Source organism: Talpa occidentalis, unplaced genomic scaffold (assembly GCF_014898055.3).
Source record: "Talpa occidentalis isolate TD23 unplaced genomic scaffold, MPIMG_talOcc4v2.1 talOcc4.7, whole genome shotgun sequence".
Taxonomy (NCBI): Eukaryota; Metazoa; Chordata; class Mammalia; order Eulipotyphla; family Talpidae; genus Talpa; species Talpa occidentalis.
This window is the reverse complement of record NW_023605083.1, coordinates 95,214,200-95,241,380: the sequence shown is the minus strand read 5'-3', so window position 1 is coordinate 95,241,380 and position 27,181 is coordinate 95,214,200. Positions and strand designations below refer to the sequence as shown.

At 36.3% G+C, this 27,181-nt stretch overlaps 1 protein-coding gene across 4 annotated transcripts in view; it reads right to left on the bottom strand.

The window, feature by feature from the left end:
• Positions 1-1,751: 1,751 nt before the first annotated feature.
• The window catches only part of MAP2K4 (mitogen-activated protein kinase kinase 4), a 75,761-nt gene continuing 50,331 nt past the window's right edge, over positions 1,752-27,181 (bottom strand). For 2 of the 4 annotated variants that reach the window (XM_037494656.2, XM_037494658.2), the window contains 4 exons: positions 16,345-16,464; positions 8,986-9,105; positions 5,393-5,444; positions 1,752-2,875 (listed from right to left, as the gene is read on the bottom strand). In XM_037494656.2, the coding sequence (XP_037350553.1) occupies positions 2,634-2,875; positions 5,393-5,444; positions 8,986-9,105; positions 16,345-16,464 (534 nt within the window). In that variant the 3' untranslated portion in view covers positions 1,752-2,633. The remainder of the gene's footprint in view (positions 2,876-5,392; positions 5,445-8,985; positions 9,106-16,344; positions 16,465-27,181) is intronic. The other 2 variants (XM_054689585.1, XM_037494657.2) reach the window with 2 other exon arrangements.

Below are 27,181 nucleotides of genomic sequence, written 5' to 3'. Positions count from 1 at the left end.
AAAAAATGCAATCAAGAATCCCAAATCCAGCAAAACTGTCCTTCAAAACTGAAGGAGAAATTAAGATATTCACAAATATAAGAATATGTCAAAAGAATAAGGAAAGGACACTAGACAGTAACTCTGAGTCATAAAAAGAATGAATTCAGGGCCTTCCCGGTGGCGGAGCGGTTCAGTGTTGGGTTGTGAAGCTGCCCGCAGCCTCTGCAGCGCCAGTTCAATCCCCAGCTGCTCCCCGGCCACTGGAGGAGGGTCCCACATGGCGCGCAGACCTCTCCTGCCGCCCGCTGCTCCCTCAGCAGTTACTTCGTCCTTCTGCCTGTTCTGTTCCCACACTCTGGCTCTGGTGAATTCTCTCACCCTCCCGCACTTCTGACTGTACCCAGTGCTTGTATAAACAAACAAACAAACAAATAAATAAATCTTAAAAAAAAAAGAATGAATTCTGGCAAGTAACTTATTATGTAAATATAAATGCCATTATTATTATGATTTTGATTTCCTATGTGATTTTTAAAAATGCAATAATTATAAATCTAGTTATTAGGCATATAGTGTTTCAGGTATCACCAGTTACAAGAACACACGGGGTGGAACTGCATGTGAGCATTTTGTATGTTTATGAAACTAAGCTGGTAATAATTCAAATTAGATTGTTATTAATTTAGGATATTAATAGTAGTGAACACTGTAATCATTAAAAATAATCTAAAATTTCAGAAGAATGAGAAGAAAATCAAAAAGTACACAACACACAAAAAAATTTAAAGCAGGCAGCAACAGAGAAAATGAAAACCTAAAAAGTAGGACATACAAAAAGAACAAATGGTAGATAGTTATCAGTAATCATTTTAAATAGAATAAATGCTAATAAAAAAATAGAGGTTAGAGGAATGTATTAAAAATCATGACCCTACTATTAATCATAATGTGTATAAGAGATTCACTTTAGATCCAAAGGTACTACTAATAGGTTGAAAGAGAAAGGACAGAAGAAGATACTCAATGCAATGGCAACCATATGTCAAAAATTGTTACAAGAGACAAAGGTCCTTAAATATCTATTACAAGGTGAATTTATAAAGAATATGTAACAACTATAAATGTATATACATAATGAAACACTTAGTCAACTTCAGTACTGAGACAAGCACTAAAAATGTAGAAAACAGTTCACAGTTAATTCTTAGGAAGTCATTAATAAGTGTGTAGTTATACAATTTTCCAGATGCTTCATGCTTATTTTTTTTTAACTTCTTATTTTTGAAAACTTGTTCCATTTGTCTCTATTTCCCAAGAATCTGCTTGGCAAGTCAACATTCACAAAGCCAAAATTTAAATAAAAGTTTTTTTTTTTTTCTATTACAACAGACACAAACCACACACCCACATCTACACACACACACACACACACACACACACACACAACACACACCCTCTTACATTTTCATTTGTAAAAATGGTGACAGGAAAAGGTATAACAAAACAAAAACAGGATATTGAAAACCGCAATGTTCTAAAATATTGTCATAACTGAAAGTTTTTAAATCCAATGTTTTTCAATCACAATGACTAGAATTTAATAGACAAATGAACATGTACAAAGAACATATGTAATACTATTCATCACACTATGTGTAAATTGACAGAGAAATAGAAAAAGAAAATAAGATAGAAAATTTACTTTTAAATAATGCAGAAAATAAATTTGTTTTTGAAATAAGTGTGAAATCTACGTAGCACTATGCCTGCCCATTTATAAAGAAGATAAAAATGCTATGCTACATTGCTAGGGTTTTTCTTACTTTTCTGTTTCTTTTAGTACTGACTTGAGAATATATAACTTAAGAAATAAAGTATCAAATAAAAGGAAAATTTTTATTCAACTCCAAGAAAATTTTATAGCTTAAAAGAGTCCATATTGAAACAGAAACTTCTAACAGAATGTATGACCAAACCCTTACTTATCACCATTTAGAACAGAATGCTGGTCTGCCAAGAGTCATGGCCACATTAAGGAAGACACCAACCGTTGGGAAATTACTTAAAATAGAGATGCTAAATTTCCAACCAGATATAGATCAAAATCCAGACTGTAGGAACAGTATGTGCAAATACACTGAGGTGAGATGAGAACCATATGTGAGGGCAGGGTAGGGAAGCCTCCTTAAGGGGGAAGAGGCTTCAGGTTAGGAAATACCTAACTAAGGTCACTCCCTTGATATTTGTCAGCAGGCGCATCCACCTCTGAAGAGGGAAAAAAAAAATTCAAAACATAGTTTCACACTCTAAGACATATCGAGTTTTGTTAAGAACACAAGCCTTCCGATTCTCCTTAAACTGGAAATAACATTGTTTAATAGCTTATCACACATTATCAACCTACTACAACATCATCTACCAGTCAAGATAACATGGAGTGCTAGAAACACACAGAAACCTGCAAATTAAACATCTAGACTAAGATTAGTAGAGTTGGAAAAAAATAAAAAATCAAAAAGACCACAAATGATAAATGCCATATAAGAAAAGGAGAGTAAGACAATGAAGACAGAAATTCACTGGGACAATTTCACAAAGTTTCATGGAGCAGCTAGAACTTGAGCTTGGTCTTTAGGGAAGAGAAAAACATTCTAGTATGGTGAAACTGCATGATCACTGGAAGATTCCTTAGAAGAACAGCACCAAAGGGCATAGGCTCTTTGTGCAATGACAGCCAAGCAAGAAGGCTTGGCTTTTACACTTACTGCCATGTATGGCCTACACCCAGCATCTCTTGTCTTGGCAATGGAGTCAACAAGCTGTCCACTGATGCCAAAGTCACAGAGTTTAATATTTCCACTTCTGTCCAGAAGAATATTGGAAGGTTTGATATCTGCAAAAGGTAGATGTCATTCCACATCAAGTAATGAAATAATCTATGTGTTAAAGTACTTAAAGCAAAAATGTAAAAAAAACCTTAGACAATAAAAATGGACAAGTCCTTAAAATTCAGATATATAAAATGCACAAGAAAAAACAGCACCATTTATACATACAATCATTATTCATGTTTTAAAAATGAGTTTATACTTTTTATATATTTTTATATAGAGTTGTGTAAATGTAATATATACATGTGGAGATATATAACTATGTATATTTTACATGTATATAAATGTAACAATAGTAAAAGTCATTTTACCAGCAACACCTTAATAATGCATAAAATGTACATAGAGGGTGACTTTTCTCTTTAACATCTTTATATTATACATTATGAAAACTCTGCTTTTCTCTATTGTTATGAGAAAGCAATTTTCTGAATGGCAATATTTAAAAAATTAAATATCAAAAATGCTTCACACTAAATTTAGGCATTCTAAAATATTTTGTTTCCATCAAGAGACTTATAAACATTTACTATTTCACATTCATTACTTAGTCAAAATATGAAGAATGAATTTTATCCGTATGAGCATATTAACCTATTATACAATGTGTCATAAACTGTACAACTAAATGCAAAGTATAAACCCACAATTTAGTTAAAGTAGAGACTTATCTAAGTTTGGAAGACTATCCAATATCGTGCATCTAAAAGCAAAGGTTCATATTCTGGCTCTGTGACTCACAACAGTTCTGGGCAAGCTACTGGACATCCCCTTAGCAATCACAATTGTTTCATCTACAAAATGAAACAGTAAGTCTCCTATTCACAGGATTGTGGAAATTAAAACATCTGAATAAAATACCTGAAGATGGTTTGCATTCAAAATTCATTCCCTTAATCGTTAATTACTTCTCCTTGAGAGATTTTTATGAACTTGGTTTCATCAAGTTTCTCCCAACTTACCTTTTCTTAGATCAGTCCTTGAGAAATTAGATTCATTTTTACTACTCCCAGAGTGTGTACACTTTCCTGCAAGCTGAGAAAACCAATTTTCCAGTTTCGCCAAATTGTCTTCTGGGTTACCATGTTTTCCTTTCCTGACAATCAACTCACTACTAGTGTATGCTAATCGGCTGTCTGGTGAATCCTCCCTCTTTGCTCACTGGTTGTCTAGCCCTACCTGAATCCCATACACTATCATGGCTCAATGAATTAAAAATTTCAAAATAAATCAGAAGGTGACCTACAAAAAAATCCAGAAAAGATCTCTATCCCCATTGATACAATGACTGTTCTCAAATATCCATCCCTAACCACTTCATCCTTTAAGTGGAACCTCCAAGAGGTATCCACCCCCCTCTGAGTGGCTTTATTCATGAATCCAAAAAATGCATCCTGACTCCCCTAAGCTTCTAATTTAGTCTTAGGCTCCTTGCCAGGGACTGGTTTAAGTACTTAAATGCTATTTTGCTAATTTCTCTAGAAGCTGCTTCTTAAAATTCAAGATTTTTTACTTCTCTTTTACATGGCCCTATTTATTGCCCAGACTGAATCACACACTGTCATGTGTTTGTCTGTCACAAATTTAGTGAGGGTGCTGTGCTTCTTCAAAGCCACCACTTCACTATCCTGTGTCTGGCATGGTGTTAAACAGAGCAATTATTTAATCCATTTGTTGTTGCTGAATTAAATTCAGGATTCCTGCGGTATTACTGCTTTCCAAGAGAGCTACATCAAATGTTTGAATCCATGTCTATTTTGGCCAAGATCAATGTTTTCATAAATAAAGCATGCCTGAGACGAATTTCAATGTACATTAGCAATTAAAAGATGTCTCACAAATTGCAGAAATTGTAAAGAAGAAAAAATAAATAAATAAATAAAATGCTCAGGGATGCTACCCATCACATTCTTCTTTGAATGTCCACAGAACCAACTTCACATCTTATTTGTAGATACACAAGAAACCTCAATTACTGGGCCTATCCAGTGGCACAGCGGACTGAGCGCAGCGCTGTGAAGCTGTCCACAGCCTCTGCAGCGCCGGTTCGATTCCCGGCCAGCCAGGGGTACTCCCACATGGCGAGGCAGACCTCTCCTGTCTTGCCCACTGCTCCCCTCAGCAGTGCTTTTGGTCCGTCTCCCTGTTCTGCTCCCCACTCTGTCTCTGGTGAATCCTCTCACCCTCCTGCACCTCTGGCCTGTACCCCAGCTTTTGTATAAATAAAATAAATCTTAAAAAAAAACCTCAATTACCTATCAGATAAATGATAAATTACTTTTCAACTAAGAGCAGTGAGAACTTGCAGCAAAATCCATCTTGACTTCTAAGTGCAACATACTAATAAATTAGACTGAAATATATAGAATCCCAAATAACAAAACTTTTAGGGTACATTTACTAACTTTGCTAATAATGCAAATATTTCAGGAAGGCTATACAGTGACTATAATTTTCAGTAGGTTTAGTCTATTAAGGAAAAATTAATTTTTAATCTATAAAAAATAATTCATACCCACCTCTGTGAATAATTTTCAAGTTTTCTTTTAAGTGGTTTAGTGCTTTCACAGTCTAGGGAGAAAAAAACAGCAGAGATGGGATAACAGTTTCTTTTTAATCAAACAGAACAACAGTTTATCATAAGTAAAAGCCCATATAGTCACTGTGTGCTTTTAACCTTAATGTTTCAATATACTGCCCAGTTTTTCCTTTAACTGAAGATGTTGAATGAAGATTTTAGATTTGAAAACTTAGTTGCCTTTACATGATGTTTCCTGACAGCTTAAAAAATATGGTGCCATAATTTGTTTAATAAGTCATTTAAAAGTTTCTTATCCTCCAAACTTTTCAAGAATAAGAACATTTGGTCTAAGAAATCCCAATGGGCTGATTCCATCATCAACTCTTAATTTAGCACATTTTTCAAAATTCTCAGTTTCTCAAAATTATTCACCCACATTGGGGGCTGGGCCTTCCAAGTAATATTTGCAGAGCCGGAATGTCTCTGCTCAGCCATTATAGCAATTTATCCTGTGGTGTGATCACTGTTGATGATGAGAAAATCGGAAGTTTCTTCAGGAATGGAGGGAACAGTAAACTTCTATTACCTCAAACTAAAAGAGAATTGAACCACAGGTCAATCATTTGTTGCAGGCCATCATTTGCAACAGAATAGTGCAATCTCTGCCATCAAGGTACTGGGTGTAACAAATGCAGAACACACCAACTTGTAATGTTTCTGAGAGTTATGTTTGTGTGTTCACTGGATTACTAATTAGCAGGAAGAACTTAATAGGGAGCAATTTTATTTTTTTTGTATGTATATTTATTCTCTGATATCTAAGTATAATATTGGATTAATACAGAAATATTCTTTTTTTAATAAATTTTATTTTTATATTCCCCATACAATTGCAACCCCCTTATTTTGACCCCAATCCCTCCCCTCCCCACCCCTCACCCCCCATAGAGTGTCTCTGGTTCATAGTTTTTTGTTGATTTTGATTTTCACTTTCTTATAGTTATTCATTTTCCTGGTCCCTTATTTAAGTTTTCTACATTTCTGCTATGAGTGAGACCATCTGGTATTTTTCTTTTTCTTTCTGGCTTATTTCGCTGAGCATGATCCCTTCCAGTGCCATCCATGTTGCTGCAAATTGCATGTGTTTATCTTTTTTGAATGCTGAGTAATATTCCATGGTGTATATGTACCACGTCTTCTTGATCCAGTCATCTATTTTTGGGCATTTGGGCTGTTTCCAAAGCTTAGCTATTGTAAACAGTGCTGCTGTAAACATAGGGGTGCAGGTGCTCTTTGGAATTGATGTTTCTGTATCCTTTGGGTAAATACCTAGGAGTGGAATTACTGGATCACATGGAAGCTCTATGTTTAGTAGGTCCAGAAATCTCCACACAGCTCTCCATAGTGGTTGGACCAGTTTGCACTCCCACCAGCAGTGCAGGAGAGTTCCTTTTTCTCCACATCCTCGCCAACATTTGTTGTTGCTAGTTTTTATAATATGTGCCATCTCACTGGTGTAAGATGGTATCCCATGGTAGTTGTGATTTGCAAGTGATGTTGAACATTTTTTCATATGCCTGTTGGCCATTTGCATTTCCTCTTCAGAGAAGTTTCTTTTTAGCTCTTCTGACCATTTTTTTTAACGATTTATTTATTTATTTATACAAGCACTGGGTACAGTCAGAAGCACAGGAGGGTGAGAGAATTCACCAGAGCCAGAGCGGGGAGCAGAGTAGGCAGAAGGACCGAAGTACACTGCTGAGGGGAGCAGCAGGCAGCAGGAGAGGTCTGCGCGCCATGTGGGACCCTCATCCGGTGGCCGGGGAGCAGCCGGGGATCGAACCGGCGCTGCAAAGGCTGCGAGCAGCTTCACAACCCAGCACTCAACCGCTGTGCCACCGGGGAGGCCCTCTTCTGACCATTTTTTGACAGGATTATTTTCTTTGTTGTTGTTGAGTCTCATCAGCTCTTTGCAGATTTTTGTGATCAGTCCTTTATCATTAGTGTTATGTGCAAAAATGTTCTCCCAGTCGGTGGGGTTTCTCTTTGTTTTTGTTATTGTCTCTTGTGCTGTGCAGAAGCTCTTTAATTTGATGTAGTCCCAGCTGTTGATCTTTGCCTTCACTATCACTGCTTTGGGTGATGTGTCTGTAAAGATGTCTTTGATGTGCATATCACGTAGTGTTTCGCCTATATTTCCTTCTATGTATTTTATGGTTTCAAGTCTTATGTCTAGTTCTTTAATCCATTTTGAGTTGATTTTTGTGTATGGTGTGAGGTAGTGGTCAAGCTTCATTCTTTTGCATGTAGCGACTAATAGGGAGCAATTTTAAATGCGATACTTAATATAAAAGGTGATTGCCAAGTTTGAAAATACAGGCAAATATGCAACAAATGATTTATTTGTGTATTGTACATGTTGTTATAAATGATAAAACAATTTTATCTATTTTCCAATTTCATGGTCAGACTGTGGTACAGTGGTTAAGAGCTGGACTCTGGGATCAGCTGCCTGGGCTTAAGTCACTTATCACTTATAACTGTATGATCTTCATAGCAAATTAATTAGCTCATAAGACATTAAAACTTGAGCATTAATTTAGCTAAGTATCTTAAAAGACTAATATGAGACCTATGAATCCTAAGAATAAGTTTAATCTGATTCTTTAAATTCCAGTTATATACACACATATATCACCTATAACTAAGATGTAGTTCATAGACTGTATATAATTTTAGCATTAATCTTTAGTGACTTACTAGGATAAACTGACAATTTAACAGGTAGACTACCTTGGAGGTAAAGGATGCAGGAAAGAGATAGGAAATTACATGCAATCAGAATACCCATCTTATAATTTCCTATAACATTTGGTTTATACATTAACTAACCCAGGTCATATCATTAACTGAGATTCTTGGGGACTTTCTAAATATCTTATTAATTTTACTCTATCAAAAAGAAAGCTTTCTGGAAAAAAAATTGTGAACAAGCTTTGTCATATAATTAAAGATTCAGAGCAAGAAAGAAAATGATAAATTCACCCTCAAAATTACAAACACACATGCAAAAGAGTACCTCTTTTCCTTTTGGGGACTATGGTAAAAGTGAATTGTCCAAATTAATAGTGAAGCTGAAACTGCTATTCAAAAATTAAAATAGTTTAGACTAGACAGACCAAATCTTAAATCAAAGGAACATACTTTGTCTAAGAGTTTCAATTAAGGAGACTGCTGTGATTCTGATTAATTTAGAGACAACTGTGATAAAAAAAAAATAGTTAAAGCAAACAGAGGATAAAAAGAACAGAAAATTGCCTTTTCTAGCTTTATTTGCAGCACAGTTTCTTATGGCTTATTGTAATTTAATGACAAGAACATTGTCACTATTTATCTAGACCCTATTTTAAAAATAATTATTGTGATATGACAATTACCCCACAGAACTGATTTTCTTTTCTTATTACAGATGATTTCCCAAGAAAGTCAACAACAATCTGTGAAGGACATTCAGTTATGTACATTTAAAACCCCAGCAGGATTTTTATATAACAATATATGGAACGAAAATTTTGAAAAGCAGGTACTTACTGCTAAAGTGATTTTTCCTAAAATTTCTTCTGGAATAACATCATCTAATACACTATATACATATTTGTAAAACTTATCAAACGAGGTAGACATGAGTTCCATACAGATCCAACAGTCACCCTAAAAAGTAACAGATAATATCCATTATCTTTTTAGCACTTAATATTAAGTAACACCCTTCATTTAGAGAAGAAGCAATCTTATTCCCCCCGCCCCTTTTTTTTTCCATTCTGTCTTTAAATCTCCAACTAGTGGTAATTTTTGGTACTTTTATTAAAGTCTTAGGCAGGACAGTTTCCTCATTTTAAAATATAAACTATTTTGACCAATATTCCCCCTTCCTAACTGTTAAGGACAGGGACAGTCTGATATAGAAAACTGTTGTGCTTTTATAAAAATTTCAAATTCTGCCACAATTGAACATAAAAATAGAAAATATGTGGGAAATTGTTTCATTTTCCCTAACAAAGAAAATAGATGACAGCTAGTTATATAAACTTCTTAAATTAGTAAAAATTAGAAAAAAAATACATAAAGCAAACCTAACACCTAATGACTTGTTCAAATGTCTCCTTGTTTCAGTGGCTAAATTAGATTTTAATGTCATGATTTAAAATGTAATCCCTAACCACCAACTTATTTAAAACACTGGCAGGCCATCCAGCTCTGACCACTCCCAGACCATACTCTATTCTGTATACCATCTTCTAATATAAAATATCATGTACTCATTTATTATGTTTATCACCTATCTTTCCTAGCAGGACATACACTGTATCTTCCCTACAACATATAGGATAGGGGCTCAATGAACATTCCTTAAATGAATAAATGCTGGTTCTAATTAAATTGAATCATTCAAAACTGTTCACAGCATTATAGACTGTTTTAAAGCAGTTTGACAGTAATTTGACAATAAAAAAAGAAAGTGTTTATACTCGCTAATAGTCATCTAACTTAAATTGCACATAAGTTACAAAAGGAAAAAGCAAAAACAAAAACTCAAAACCACTGAATGATCCCATGAGAGGGAATGATACATTATTAAAGGGATAATCTAAAATTACCTTGAAAACAGTAGCTCATGAAAGGTAAATGTGAGAAAACACAAAATATTAGCTGATAGCATGACAGCTAATATGTTCGCATATGAACAAGGACTATGAAATATCTTAAGGGAGTGAAAAGAGGGTATGATGACTGAAATTAACTGAAACAATTTTGAGTTCTCTAGGAAAATGAGTCTCACAAGATTGCATAACAAACACTATTCACACCCAAAACGTCACTTGAATTTATTTCAATCTAAAGACACCATCTCAATAGTTTTACGATAATATTTCAATAGAGAAAAAAAAGATAACAATTTTAATTCATCTAATCAGAAAAATAATAAGGAAGGAACTTATCTTCAGTACTATAGGAAAGTGGAATGATCAATGATGATAAGTCTAAAAGGTCTGATTTATCATTCAGGCTCTTCTTTCTACTTATATAAACTTAGGGATCTTTAATTCCTCATCTATCACATGGGATTGCCCCACTATCCTCATGGACTATGATAAAGATGAAATGAGTTAACATACATACAGCACAAAATAAAGTGCATGGCAGGTAGCAAAGACTATAGTTTAGAAAATGAGAAGAAAGGCAAACAGAAAAAGAAAGTCATGGGAGTAAGTTAACAAAGGTAAGAAGTAAACTGAGAACTGAGAATGTGAAGGTGTGGCACAAATTAGCTGGTAGCTCCAGAAAGGTGAATCCTTATAGCCCCTAAGGCATATAGCTAATGTCAACTTCTAATTTCTTCTAGCAGTGCTTTAACTATAAAGGAGAATTGATAACTACAATGAGGTCCATTAAAGAAAAAAAAAAAAATGGTCTGAGTTTGCTCAAAAAGCAGTGACAGAAACTTTACTTTCATGTTCAAGCAAAAGATGGGATAACCACATGACTGAAATACAAAAGTAGAAATTACTGAATATGAGTTTGTTGAAAAGGCGGAGGATAAAGAAAAATTGAGCTACTAAGATAAGGGTTCCTAGAGACAGGATCCATACCCTTACATTGCCAACAATAACCACTTAGAGAGTTAAATGTTTGAAAAGTCACGACTCACAAAAGAAATAAAAACTACGGAGTACCCAGGAATATATCTAACAAGAGACACAACTTTTATGAAAGCTTGTATAAAAGGTTACAAAAGGGTTACCTAACAAGCTCTCCAAATACGGAGGCAAACCAGGTTTACAAATGTAAAGACTCAGCATCATAAAGATGTTAAATTTCCCAAAATTAACCTAAGAATTCAATTAAATTCTAATTAAAATCATCATGCAGTTGGACAAACTGATCCTAAAATACAGGAAAAGGGAGCCAAGAGTAGTCAGGACAAAATTAAAGAAAGGGGACTGTCCTACTAGACAAAGACTTTTTATAAAGCCATTTCAATAGAAGATGGTGGTACTAATTTATGGGGAAAAGTAAATACACCAATGGAACAGATTCACAAGTACAGGCACATGTGGAAATTTAATGTATGATGATGTAGCAAAGCAAGAAACGGTCAAAAGAATGGACTATTCAATGAATACTATCAGAGGACAGCCATATAGAAAAAAGTTAAATTAAACCTCAAATCATTCACAAATACAAAATACAAAAACGCCCAAAGGGTTAATTTAAAGCAAAAGTTTAAAACTTTAAATCAGAGTTCTTAAAGACTTCAGGATAAGAAAAAATTTCCTGTTGAAAACATACAGTCACAATGGATAAGAGCTATTAATTATAATGTATATTTCTGTATGATAAAGGATACTATATTAAAGTTCAAGAATAAGACAAAAACATCTATTTGGATATAAACAAAGGATTAGCAGCATAAATAATAAAATGCTATGTTAAATTAACTAGAAAAAGATAAAACTTAACCGAAAAATGATAAAGGGAAATGGAAAGGAAAACCTCAACACACAAGTGAAAATTTCTCTACCTTGCTACAATAAGGGGAATGCAATTTTAAAAGTAAGAAACTACTTCAAATCCATCTGATGGCCAAATATGAAACAAATGTTAGTACAAGCCAGGAAAAATGAGATCTGTGAAATGAATGCTTACAGCCTGCCAAAAAAACACTCCCCCTGTTTTATATACAAGGTGTCACAGCTAAAACTACATTTCCTAGTCTTCCATGTGGAGAAGAGCAACCTATGAGATGTTAAAGTTGCTGATTCCAGAAAGCCCCTGAGTCCTTTCCTCTTCTCTTCCTTCATATGGACATGACAGCTGAACCCCCTGGGATCTTGAGCCTACCTTAATATTGGAAACTATAAACTAAGTAAGCCACTAACAGTCTCTATGAGTGGCATCTGAATACAATTCCAGACACCAAAATCCTACTGGAGGGCAAGCAAGTTAGTATAACCACTACAGAGAGAAATACAACAGCATCCACTAAATCTGAAGATATCCACATCATTTCACCTAGCAATTACATTTCTAAGTATATCCTCTGTAATATCTTTAATCTAGACTGCCAAGGAGAGATACAAAAGGATGATCACTTCATTGTTTATAACAGCAAACAATTAGAAACAAACTACATTAGATTACTAAAGGAACATTAAAAAACACATATTTAGTCATCATTAGATTGCTACAAAGCACTCAAGCAAAATAAGCCAAATCTATGTATTACAGATCTACATTTATATGAGTCATCAATATGTTCATGACTTGAATATGGTGATAATTCTACAGGTTTACATATCTGTTCAAGCCTATCAAATTATGACTTTTTACATATGCAGTTTATCGTATGTCCATTTTTCTTCATTAGGCTATATTTAAAGCTAACAAAGGGAGGGGAAGGGAGGGGAAAGGAGAAGTAGGAACAGAAAGGGAGAATATAACTAAATTCAGCTATTATAATATCACTGCCTTCTAGACAATCTGATAAAGTTCTATAGTCACAAGTTATTCAGAACAGTATTTATGATAGCAGAATTTCTCCAACTTCAAAAGATGTTTGAAATAAGTATTTCTTGCTATTAAATTCTGAAAATTTACTGATTAAAAGACATTTAAGTGACTCTAGGTTTCAATATATAAGATAAATGGTAGGTGCAGGCCTTATTGTCAGCTACTGACTAAAGGTTATTTAATTATTCACAAGTGTCAAGCTATATATTTTTTGCCTCTCTACAAAGTCTGAAAATAAATTTAGAAATCTGTGTAATTACATGTCCTAATACCCAAATCAAATCCAAGTTGCACTTGGATTTTTATTCGAGTTTACTTCTAGCCTAGAAAGAACTACATGCGGTTGGAGACAATGGCAACAATCACATTACCCACTTGGGTGTTAAATATTCTTTACTCCCTGCTCTGGAGAAATTTATGAAACTTTCAGATGCTCAGTATTACCCAATGGTGAGATTAATTGCTACATGGTAGATGCAAGAATAAGAAAAATAACATCTCACAAACTCCTTCATTGATGGCTGATTGAACCAGACCAGGAGCTGAAGTCTGTGGTCACATAAATTATGTGAAATGAAATACTCTGGAGGGTTCCTCACAGGCACAGGAATTAAAAGCATTTGTCTCTCTTCTAGCAATGGTAATGTGAAAACTCTTGCCCTTACATTAATTTACAGTCTTTCCTTTCAAAACCCAACTCTATGTCTATTATTGGAACTAAAGCCACATTGCTCCCTCCCCACAAAAAAAATCCTTCTTTGTTTAAGTGATCAACCGCAAAAGAAAAACATTTCTCTGAATCCTTATCATCAATTTTTCAGCCATTGTAACTTGAGGAAACACACATTGACTACTCATTCTTTAAAGGTGAATCTTCTGCTTTTCTAAAACTTCACCTTTTATTACCCAGAAAGTATCAATTATTTCTCCCATCAGAAGATTTGGGGCGGAAACTCCAAACTCAGTCTCTATGACACACTGTAACTATATGAAGTCCCTAAGTCTTCACTTTATCATACTCAAAAATCAAAATATTTTAAAAGTTGATGGTATCTTAATGAAGCAAAAAAAAAAAAAAATCTTCATCTTTGGACCATTTAGGGTATAATAGAAAAGCAAGATATTTATCTTTGGTGTCCCATCTATGCCACTTATTAGCTGTGTGATTTTAGTCAAATTAGTACTCTAAATTTTAGTCACCTTTCTGGAATTAAGGATAATACCACCAAGGTCTCTGAGGCTACTATAAAGATAATATATATGAAAACTACAAAACATTCACTAGATGGTAGAGTTTTTAGCTACTTATCTCAACTCTGTCAAGCTTCCTAAGACATAAAATTAAATTTTACTCCACTATTTATGATAAGAAACCATAAGGATATTGTTCAGTTACTATTCCAAGCTTTCTGTTTTGGTTCTAATACCTTTTCAAACATGTATGTCACTCTAGCTTCTGAGCATAAAATCAGATTCCCAACAATATAAAGCCTGGGGCTATACATTTAAATGTTGCTTAAATGAATGTCTAAATAAAACAAAAACAAGACAAGTAAATTGGTACAGTACAGCACTGTGGAGTTGAAAGAGGATTAAGATAGAGAGTGACCACCTTGGAAAACATGACAGGAGAATCTAGTTAGACAAAATCAAGTTCAATCCCTAAACAATTATTGCTCTGCATGAGAAGAGTAAAGTGGTTATGGCCAGAGGCTTCAGTGATTATGAAGAGTATGTCCATGGCTTGGAGAAAAAGGAAGGAGATGGCAAAATTCTTGGGCAACACGAAGACAAACAGAACATTATGTAATTCTTAGGTGCAAGATACAGTCACATACATGATGTCATAAATGTGTACTGATACAATGCAATACTGATGTGAAACGGTGAAGTTAACAAATTCAATATATCTGGTCATTAAAAATAATTACTCAAACTGTTAATGGTACAAGTTAAGAGTAAAAAGAAACAACATGAGTCGAGAATTAATAATTATGGATTCAACAAAGAAATTAGCTTTTTCATGAAGCAGAAATTAGCAGTACCGATTAAGAGCTCAAAAATACAAAAGTTCAGGATTGGGTGGAGGATTAACAGTATTTCATGTATTTCTATTTAAAGTTAAATTCAACCATGTTTTAAGTCAATAACTATCATGTTTTTTAAGTCAATAACTGCAGCAAAAACTCTAAGACTTTATCAATACTCTTTGTAATCCAGTCTCAAAAAGACGAGAGTGGTGGGAGGGATTTCTTTCTTACCAGTTCTTAAAAGCCCTACTAGCTCACCCTAACATTTTCAAAATGAGAATAGAACTTAAATAGCATTTAAAATACTTAAGAATTCAGTTCAGGTTCTAATCACCTAACTAAATATCACAAGTGTTTGATGGATACCATGAAGATACCATAAAGTAGTTGATTCATTGACAGCTCCAGCTTTACCCCCGACCCCACCCACTTTCCTGCTTTAGGCAGTTAGATGACTAGAAAGAGTATATGGATTGACAGTTGGGAGCAGAAAAAACAACCCATGTAAGGACAAAAAATAATCAGAGTACAAAAGAAGGAATATGATCACGAGAATACGAAATTAAAGTCCTAGTTTCTCCACCAAAATCTGGGTAACAGTAATAGATAAAAGAATTTTGATTTCCATTTGTTAATTTCCATGTCTGGCAGGTTTTATTGAGGATTATGGGTGGGGATGAATAAATGATTACAATTAGTGCTGATACATTTGATGACAGAAATGTTTTTCAAAAGGGGAGAGGGGACAGAGAAGGAACTCAAACTCAAAAGAGATAAAATCTAAACCTATGCCAAAAGGATTGATATTTAGAATTCACCTAGATTATTAGGGTCTTAAAGAACAGAAATACCTCATTTTTAAAAAAATATTTATTTATTTATGCATACAAGAACTGGGGTGTAAGCCAGAGATGCGGGGGGTGGGGGTGGGGTGGGTGAGAGGATTCACCAGAGACAGAGTGGGAAGCAGAACACTGTCTCGACTGAAACACTGGATCTACTGAAATACACTGCTGAGGGGAACAGCTAGTGAGGCAGGAGAGGTCTACTGCACCATGTGGGTTGATTCCTGGCTGGCCAGGGATCGAACTTGTGCTGCAGTGGTTGGAGATAGCTTGTTAGCGCTGTCTTTAACCTCTGTGCCACCAGGGAGGCCCCAATAACAGAAATATTTTAAATGAACACAGAAATATGGGATTCACAAATGACAACCATATATATATATATATTTCTGCTACTATATATACATTAATTTCTGCTACTCTTTACTCTTAGTTAAGGAGCAAATTTCTTATATATATATATATAAAATCATCTGTCAGCTAAAACCACAATATTTTATTCCTACCTCTCTGAAGAGTGCACCATAAAACTGAACAATGTATGGGCAATCACTACTCCGCATTACTACATCCAAATCCATAAGAAGTTGTTTTTGTTCTTTTTCATCCACTGTTGACCGAATTCTCTGGAAAAGAATGACAAAAGATGTCACAAAAACATAAAACAATCTTAGAAACTTGAGAAAAACCTCTACTACAATAAGACTGAATATATTAAACAAACTTGACAATTGCTAACCAAACTTTAAAATTATCTTTAAACTTTACAAGAAAATTTTTACCACAGAAAATGTAATAAAACAGCACTTAGAAACTCTTTAAAGGACCCAGGGCTTTTGAACCACAGACATTCACTATGATGTTGTAAATTATGCAACAAAGTTCTTGGGCAGTGAAAATTAACCCCACATGCAAATATAAATATGAAAATCACAAGGAGCTATACTTTAAACTGTGTTCATGTTAACCATTATAAATAGCTTCATATTTTCTCATAATCACCATTTTAGAAAGGTATGGAATCCAGCTTTGACGCAAGAACAGCCCTCTTCACTCCCTAACACTCTTTTTTTTTTTAATTAATAAATTTTATTTTTATATTCCCCATACAAAGTATCCTTATTCTTTGGAGATGGAAAACAGTTTAGAACAAGTAAAAAGGTGAGAATTAGTGCAGCAGCAGCACGTAAGGTATAACTCCCACCTCCCAAATCTTAAAGTGAAATTCTTTCCCCTCACCATTACTTCTCTATGTTAAAGACAAAAAGTTCTGACTTTCTAAGTCATGAGTCAGAATGCAGGATGGTATAAAAGTGTGGAAGAAAACCCAAAAGTGAGGGCTCTGTCTATTGTAAACCGAAGAGGTCTTCCTCTATACACCGCAGATCCAGGTACATTTCTAACCAACCTGTACATCAACTTCTCTGCGTAACTCTAAAAGACTGCCACAAAAGTAGAACCTCCACTTCCCCATAGCCCACCCAGGAACACTACAGAATATGAGATTTTTCAGAGGGACAGTTCCCACTGCACTAGAGAGAGGGGAGTATTAAGTTCAGAAGCTATAAAACATTAATAATGAAAACATGCAAACAACTTTTGTTCTCATAAAAATTCACACTGTCACATTGCACAACTATGTACAATATATAGCACATACTTACAAGGGAAGTTAGTATCACAAAATACACAAGGTGGCATTTTGTCTTCCAAAGACTTCAAGGTATCTGTCCTCAATGTTCTTGAAAGGGATGAAGGCTGTCAATTAAACTCTTGAGCCCAATACACAGAAGAAAAGCCAGAGGCACAGAGAGATACAAAAGATGTATTCCATATGACATGACAATAAGCAGTTGTATAGAGAATAGAAGCAGGTTCTCTCAGTTTCATTTTCCACACTAAACAAAGGGTTCCATATGTTCCAAAATACAAACAAATTTATTTTGCTATTTAAAATGTGTAGCCTGCTACCTACATTATTTCATACTAAATAAAATTCACTAAAGGGCATTCATCTTATAAATAAATTCATTTATTTAAAACTTTTATATTGACTTTCACTGCACAGATAAACAAAAAATAAAATTTTAAAAATATAAACAAAATTAGACTAATAATTTTAAAATTAAGAAAAATTTCCCTTTTCTTTCTCTTTCCTATGTTTTCATTGCTTGGGGATTGATAAATTAGCTTTCAATTAACACCAGCATAATATCTGCCTAAAAAAGATATTCAAAAAGTCAAAATGTATTTTGTATTTGTGGGAAACATGACATTGATGCTTGTAAATATTTTATTTACATCTATTCATATTTTTAAACTATAACTTTAAAATACTAATTTAAGAAAGCAATTGTTTTTAAAACTCCCATATACCTAAATTTAATGGCTGGTAAACAGCATCAAAAAAGGAAGAAAATTCAAATGACCCTCTGGTAAGGGAAGATTTCCATCTGCTGGTTAAAAAAAAAAAAAACTCTTACTATTAATAGGTTAAAAACAATTGTTATCTTTTTAATTGTATGTGTATACTGACAAGTATAAATGCACTAAACCACACACTTATAAAACACTATTTTAAAAAATGCCATCTTTACTAATATATTTTATGTTTCCCAAACTAGTTAAACAGTTTTCTAAATTTGTATTTCTATAATTCTTATAATCTAACTATTGGAAAACACATTACAGTCAAAACCTCCATAACTGACTCTACATATTACATGAACTGCAGGTCTAGCATCTGATTGGTATCTAATATTCAAAGTCTGACAGGCCTGTTATTAGCCAGAATATAGAAAGGGCATAGTTCTAATCTTTGAGATCATCAGCATGGCAGGAAAACCTACTTCTCTATATAATACTCTGCAATGCCACTGGTCTAACATGAAGTTGATTCTACTCCTGGATGTCTGTCAACAAATTAATAGTTCCTCATGGTCTTTGAACATCTTGTCTAAGTCTCAAGACAAACTATATTTAAAAAAAAATCAATCTGCATTACTTTTACAATAATGAAGTATTTTTCAAATTATTGCAAATTTCGATTATTTTACTTGTAGCAAAAACACTTAAACAAGAATTACTATTCTACATACATAAACAGTTTTTTACACTGAAGCACTTTTTTATTTTGAAACTAAAAATTTTTTTTAATTGTCTTAACCAGTATTCAAGGTTGTTTTTAATACTTCTTATAAAGCTATATTAGCAGATAAATGTCAATAAGAATAGCAGGTAACTACAGGTCAATAATGCCCAAATGACTCCAATTAAAAGTCATATAGAGACACAAGGAAAAAGGATAAATTCCCAGTACATTGGCCTTCTGCTTACTGGTGTTATACATGACTCTCATCTAGTCTTTTAAAAAAAATTTCCAAAGGGCTTCATGTTTTGAAAACATTCAGGACAACTCATTCATTGGCTAAATCAGTCACAAATTCAGTTATAGAAATTCTGCATGAATTAAGCTGCAGTGATAGAAACTTAATAAGTCCCATAGGACAAAATAAAAAATTTAAGTTAGAAATTGTCCTTTTGTCATCTCCTAACTCATGTGAAAAACACAGGAACGTCCATTTTGAGAACAATCTTAATAATACAGAAATACCAAGAAGTTGCTGAAAGGTTGCTTTCCTTCTTTCAGTGCAATGTGCAACTAGAAATCATTGTTAAATTTAAATATTGAGGGCCTCCCTGGTGGTGCAGGGGTTAAAGTCTCAGTGCTATCAAGCTACCACCAGCCACTGCAGCATGAGCTCAATCTCCAGGGAGCTAACCCATATGGCACAGGAGACCTCTCCTGTCTAGGCCACTGCTCCCCTAGGCAGTGTACTTCAGTGGATCTGACTGTTCTGCTCCCCACTCTGTCTCTGGTGAATCCTTTCACTCCCTGCACCTCTGGCCTATACCACTGTTCTTATATGCATAAATAAAATAAAAATAAATCTTAAAAAAATTAAATATTGACAGCTCATACTTGTTTTCATTTAGAATGCCTCAATTTTTAACAACTTGAATTTAAAGTATAAATAAAGTATAATATAGTTTACTATCTCTTACTGATGTTAAACTGGGATGTTCACAGGGACACTATTCTCTGGCCTTATCTCCAAACTCTGCCAATCCAACCTCCCACCTGCACTTGGTCAGTACTTACAGGAAAAATAGGCTAAGGATAAATATAACATCATTAATATGAATGAAGTATTAGGTATGAAGAACTTTCAAGTAGATCAAGACACATTTTTATAATGGTAAAAGTCTGGGGGAAATAATAAAACTAAATTCACTGACGAACTGGGGTTGGGAAGCATTTCTCTTGAGAAGATGGAGAGAAAAAGGCAGTATACACTCGAGGAAACAGATTTGGCCCCTTCTTACTGGGATAATAATACTATATCAGTGTCTTTTTTGGGGGGAAGGGACTTCCCTTCTTTTCCTCAATTTATTTTTTTTATTTTTTTTTTTTTAAAGAGATCCTGTATTTATTTATTTATTTATTTATTTATTTATTCATACAAGCACAGGGTACAGTCAGAAGCGCAGGAGGGTGAGAGAATTCACCAGAGCCAGAGCGGGGAGCAGAGCAGGCAGAAGGACCGAAGTACACTGCTGAGGGGAGCAGCGGGCAGCAGGAGAGGTCTGCACGCCATGTGGGACCCTCCTCTGGTGGCCGGGGAGCAGCCGGGGATCGAACCGGCACCACAGAGGCCGCGGGCAGCTTCGCAACCCAGCGCTCAACCGCTGCGCCATCCGGGAGGCCCCCTCAATTTATTTTCAAGGGCGAGAGGAGACAAGGAGAAGGGGTAAAGGTAAAGAATACAGCAATAAACCAATCTCTATTTCAGGGTAAGGTTAAATGGCTCAACTGTGACAAAGAGAAAAGAAAAGTTGATAACACAATGGCTAAGGGACATTTGTAGAGGAAGCAAAGTAAGAAAGGTCCACTGTGTAAGTATCAGAAAGAGTCATCAAGGAGCATTTTGTTAAGTTGCTTAACAAATATCCAGTTGATTCTGATAGTAAGCCTTCCACTAGTTAACCCTCACATCTCCATGTCAGAGGAGTTCAAGAAAGATAAGGTGCGGGCCTCCCCTGGTGGCGCAGTGGTTAAGTGCTGGGCTGTGAAGCTGTCTGCAGCCTCTGCAGTGGCGGTTTGATCCCCAGCCGCTGCTGAAGGTCCCACATGGCACACAGACATCTACTGCCATGCCGGCTGCTCCCCTCAGCAGTGTATTTCGTCAATCTGCCTATTCTGTTCCCCACTCTGGCTCTGGTGAATTCTCTCACCCTTCAACCTTCTGACTGTACCCAAGGCATGTATAAATAAATAAATAAATCTTTTTTTCTTTCTTTTTTTTTAAAGATTTATTTTTTTTTTTTATACAAGTCCTGGGTACAGTCAGAAGCACGGGAGGGTGAGAGAATTCACCAGAGCCAGAGCGGGGAACAGAACAGGCAGACTGACGAAATACACTGCTGAGGGGAGCAGCGGGCGTGGCAGGAGAGGTCTGTAGTGCCATGAGGGACCCTCGCTGGCGGTTGGGGATTGAACTGGTGCTGCAGAGGCTGTGGGCAGCCTCGCAGCCCAGTACTCAACTGCTGTGCCACCAGGGGAGGCCCAATAAATAAACCTTAAAAAAAAAAAAAAAGAAAGATAAAATGTACCTTAAAATGACCCTATTCTGCATCTCCTGTGTTCTGATGTATGAACTCCTGACTTTGACCGAATACCCAGAGGTTCTCTTCCTGCCAAATCAAGCTTTAAGACAATGTCAGGCAAATGACAATCTTGTCTCTTGGACAATGCGAGTGTGAGGAGAGGCCCTTTGGGTTATCTGATCCCACTGCTGCTTGAAGAAGCAGAATACACTCTGAAGACCCAGAATAAAGAAAGACTGCTGGTAAGTCCTATGTGCTCTTGATGAAAAACAGTGTTCTACAATGTGTGTAAAAGAAATTATCCCCTAGAATATGAGCGCATGACAGGCAAAAGTGATGAATCATCTGTACATTATCTGAGGAATCAAGAACTGAAGAGTTTAGGAACTGATTAGAAAGACAAGCCTGAAAACAGCAATATAGTCAAATAAACTTAATAAAATGTCTATCAACTCTAACTTATACTCTCTTTTGCAGCTGTTGTTTTGAACTGGAGAAATATATTGGGGAATGAGACATAGGAAACAAAAGAAAAAGGAAAACTAACACAGAAGGGCACGTCCAGGAGTCCTCAGAGACAAGGTGTCTAAATTCTCACAGGACTAGTTCTCATCAAATTTTTGTATGGTTCAGCTGAGGGTCCAGAGGGCAATATGAAGGCAATAAGAGGTGGGTAGGTGACTCACATCACTGCTGCACAGGTTCATCTTCAGCTGCTTAGATTAAGTTAGGAATAAGTAAGAATACTCAAAAGTGAAGGAGTGAGTTCCCTGATCATAAATTAAGTATGGACACAACGAAACTCAGCAAGATGATGGATTCATGATGTAAATACTACAAAATATTAAGAAAAATAAAAATAAAAAGATGATTCAATAACTATAGAGGAAATCAGTGTGTGCCATTGGAGATTACTGATTAAAATAATGTGACAGCAGAGAAAATGATACAGGTTATTAGTGCTTTGGCATTAGCAAGGCAAAGTGTCAATTTCAATTTACCACCAACCAAAATCAGAACACCAACAGACGGTATTGAAACTTCCACAAAGCTGTATAGGATCTGTAATCACTTGCGGTTAGCTAAAACTAGTATCTCTATGCAGTGACTCATTCCTCTCCATAAGCACCTGTCATTTTCTAAGGTTACCAAAAGTATTTTTCAAGTAATTGCCAAATGTTTTGCCAATGTGGTATGAGAGCTAGAACAACCACTGAAGGACATGAATGAAATGAACTAGAGCAACTACAAACAGGACAAAACCCTACTCCCTGTGTCTACTACTGGGACATTGTTGAAAATCCTAGAATTGGTACATGAGCAAATATATCACCTAGGTGGAACACCTTCCCACAGAAAATAAGTTAATCAATTAAGCGACGGTTTGGCAGTTTAAAATCAAAAGATGAGAAGAACAAGATTATCTCAATTGACACAGTTCTAGTATTTTTTTTTTAAAGATTTATTTATTTATACAAGAACTGGGATATAGTCAGAGGTGCGGGAGGGTGAGAGAATTCACCAGAGACAGAGCGAGGAGCAGAACAGGCAGACGATCGAAGACACTGCTGAGGGGAGCAGCGGGCGAGGCAGGAGAGGTCTGCCAGCCATGTGGGTTTCTCCCTGGCTGGCCGGGAATTGAACCCATGCTGCAAAGGCTGCGGGCAGCTTCACTGTGTGGCACTCACCCGCTGCACCACCGGGGAGGCCCTCTAGTAATATTTTAAACATGTGCCTACTTCCTGTGATCTATGAGTCCTTTGCTCATTAAGCATTCCTTGCTAAGGTTAGTGTCTGAATAAAATATGAAGGGGAGGCCATTGCCAGTCAGCACTGACTGCAAATTGACCTAAGTCAATGTTGTGACAGATAGGAGAGCAAAAAAATCACACCAGGATCCCCAAGACCCCATTGCATTCTTATAAATATGCTGACACAAACATGTTGTTTTCTCAGAAGAAATGTTCAGAATTCAAAAAAAAAAAAAACCTAAAGCTGGAAAATCTTAGAAACCACTGCAAAACATCAATGTCCATTGCCTTACTGCAGGAAATCTTAGGCACTCTTATTTTCCTAATTTGCGAAACAAAGGTTCTATATCCCACAGAGGCAGCAAGACTCTTATTCTTGTGCTCAGGTTCATCATTAGCTGCTAAAGAGCCTTCTAAGTAGAGCACACACACACACACACACGCACGCACACGCACAAACACCCATACTTCCCTGGTGGCACAAGGGTTAAAGTCTCAGTGCTATCAAGCTTGGCCAGCCACTGTGGCATGAATTCAATCCCAGGTCAGGGATCTAACCCACATGGCCCAGCAGACCTATCCTGTCTCGCCAACTGCTCCCCTCAGCAGTGTATTTCAGTAGAATCACCTGTTCTGCTCCCTGCTCTGTCTCTTGTGAATCCTCTTCTTGCCTCCCCCACCCTATACCTCTGGCCTACATCCCAGTTCTTATATGCATAAATTGAAAAAAAAATCTTTAAAATAAAAAACATAAAACTAATCCATATCTCATAATGCCATAACCAGTAAGGTCAAAGCAGATGGTAACTTTAGCCAAAATAACAGTTGAAAAAAGCAAAATGTTTGAAATGATTAGCACAGATGCAAAAGTGGTTTTCATGCCAAAGGGTAACAAATAATTTCTATTAAATCAATTGTTTTAAATTATGAAAACACATGGTTTCACTAAGGCCAGAAGAAAGAGCCCTAATTCTTAATTGTAAAAATCATTCAAGTCTTTACAATCAATTTAATGAATTCCCAAATGCATCTTGGTCAAATTAAATAATAGTACTTCCCATTCTTCTCACTGAGGATGCTGAGACCCAATTAATTCCGTTTACATACCTTCTGCTATGCATCATTAGAAAACTTGGGAGATCAGTTCCAAAAATATATGTTATATTACATCATGGGAACAACTGCCCTGAGGACAAAGTTAATGGGGCAAGTTTAACAGATCTTGATAAGGGTGGCATCATTCTCTTCCTCTTTCTCAATTACATCATCCACATGTAAAGAGCACAGTGTTAATCTTAGCTCTGAAATTTTTAAGGGGCTAAAGATCATAAATGACAGATCACTTTAGTACCCGTGACAATAAAGAGAGATAAGAGTAGAAGTTTTATTTATAACCTATTTCAAGCATGGCCATAAGACAAAAAAGAATGATACTTGTAGGAGGTATATTAAATATTGGTACATGATTTACAGTGCAGTATAAGATAGGTTTTGCTCCAAATGACTATCTAAACTGGAATATAGTCCTACATCATAATTCAGTCAAGTAAACAAGTGATGGTAGAAAGTTTCAGAAACAAGGTCTCCAAAATGCTCAGAAATCCTTAATGGTTGATTAATGTTCACCTAGAATAATTACTTCCAATCTATCCTTCGTGGTCCTCAAAGGTTTCCTCAGAATTGATGCTCTGTGATCTTTCAATGTAGGTAGACAGCGTTCCCACCTCCTACCCTTATATCCACAAGGATAGTACTATTTTTATCTGTTTTATTATTGGGGTATACATACAATTTTGTTAACAGAAAGAACCCACAGTCTGAAAACCACTTAGAGCAAGAACAAAAGAAACACAGTGCATTAGGAGTTCCAACCTCAGCTCACCAACGGGTCTGAACTCAAAACCAGGGGTGAGTGGGGGGCAGCCTTGCCACATCCTTGGGGTCTACCTATTCTTGGAAGTACTCTTTATTCTCCTCATTTGCAACACCACACATTTAAGCAACATTAGGAAGCATAACATAGTAAGTCTGAATCAATCATAGATTTCTTAATTAAGTCACATAAACTATCCAATCAAATGACAACATAAGATGCTCGAATTAATTCTCAATTCAAAATAAGGTATCCTTTACTTCTGCACTCCAGAAGTAATCTAGATAATCAAACACTAACACTGTGGCCATTCAAAACTCAACAAAATTGCCTAACAAAACATTCTATTCCATCTAAAAGGGGCTTTTCCAACTTAGAGTCACTCCTATCAAATTCCAATTTAGTGCTTTCAGACATACATGCAAGATCACTGTTTAAAGACTAAACTGAACCTCCTCTGATAATACTCACAGTCCCCACAAAAATTATTCAGTAATGGAACTGCTGACAGAAATATCAACAGTTCCTGAAGTGATGGGGAACAAGCAAAGCCATTCTTTTCCAACCTTTGCTTTTTCATACTTGCAGTAGGTAACTAGTATCTAGGAAATGAAGGACCCTTATTGCTCAGGAAAGGGTTGAGCTGTATAACGCCAATATTGTCAGATGGAGAGCTGGATCCCTCCAATAAGGCATCAGGGACTAACCTCGGACAAGGACACTAAAGACACAATCTAAATACTAAGGAAAGGAGGGAATTCAGGAATCATGATCCGGTTACCAATCCAGGATCAGAAACATATGAACCAACACAACAGGAGAGTTGGAAGAGTTAAGAAAAAAATACTGGGGCCTCCCAGGTGGCACAGCTGGTTGAGTGCAGTGCTGTGAAGCTGCCCATAGCCTCTGCAGCGCTGGTTCCCGTTTGATTCCTGGCAGGTCAGAGAGAAACACACATGGTGTGGCAGACCTCTCCTGCTTCGCCCGCTGCTCCCCTCAGCAGTGTTTTCCATCTGTCTGCCTGTTCTGCTCCCCTCTGTCTCTGGTGAATTCTCTCACCCTCCCATGCCTCTGGCCTGTACCCCAGTTCTTGTATAAATAAATATATCTTTAAAAAAAAAAAAGAGGGGCCTTCCCGGTGGCGCAGCGGTTGAGTGCTGGGTTGTGAAGCTGCCCGCAGCCTCTGCAGCGCTGGTTCAATCCCTGGCTGCTCCCCGGTCACGCGAGGAGGGTCCCACATGGCTGCAGACCTCTCCTGCCGCCCGCTGCTCCCCTCAGCAGTGTACTTTGGTCCTTCTGCCTGCTCTGCTCCCTGCTCTGGCTCTGGTGAATTCTCTCACCCTCCCGCGCTTCTGACTGTACCCAGTGCTTGTATAAATAAATAAATAAATAAAATAAATCTTTAAAAAGAAAAAAATAGTGAAGGTTGAAGGAACAAAACAAGTTAAGTATATCAAAAGAGGGAATTACTGGGCCTCCCCGGTGGCGCAGTGAGTTGAGCATCACGCTGTGAAGCGTCTGCAACCTCTGCAGCGCAGGTTCGATTCCCAGCCGGGCAGGGAGATTCCCACATGGCGCCGCAGACCTCTCCTGTCTTGCCCACTGCTCCTCTAAGCAGTGTATTTTATTTTGTTCCTTCTGCCTGCTCTGCTCCCTGATCTGTTTCTGGTGAATTCTCTCACTCTCCCGCACCTCTGGCCTGTACCCCAGTGTTTGTATAAATAAATAAATATTTTAAAAAAAAGAGGGAACCACTGAAACCCTAAAATGCTAGGTCATATCACTACCTCAGTCTTGCCCAGATAACTTCTCAAGCACAAAGACTGAAAAGCAATGATCAACAGGACAATCTTATTAACACCTTCCTATCCCCACCTACCGCCCAATATCAGTTCCATTCTCCAAAGACCAGGAAGTTTTACACCAGCATTAACCCTCCAAATAACGCCACTACCTTCCATTTTTAGCAACAGCATTGTCACTCTCTTTTAGTCCCTCTCACTTTCATTCTTCTGGCTTTTTGTTCATAGGCTACAAACAATTTCAAGCACT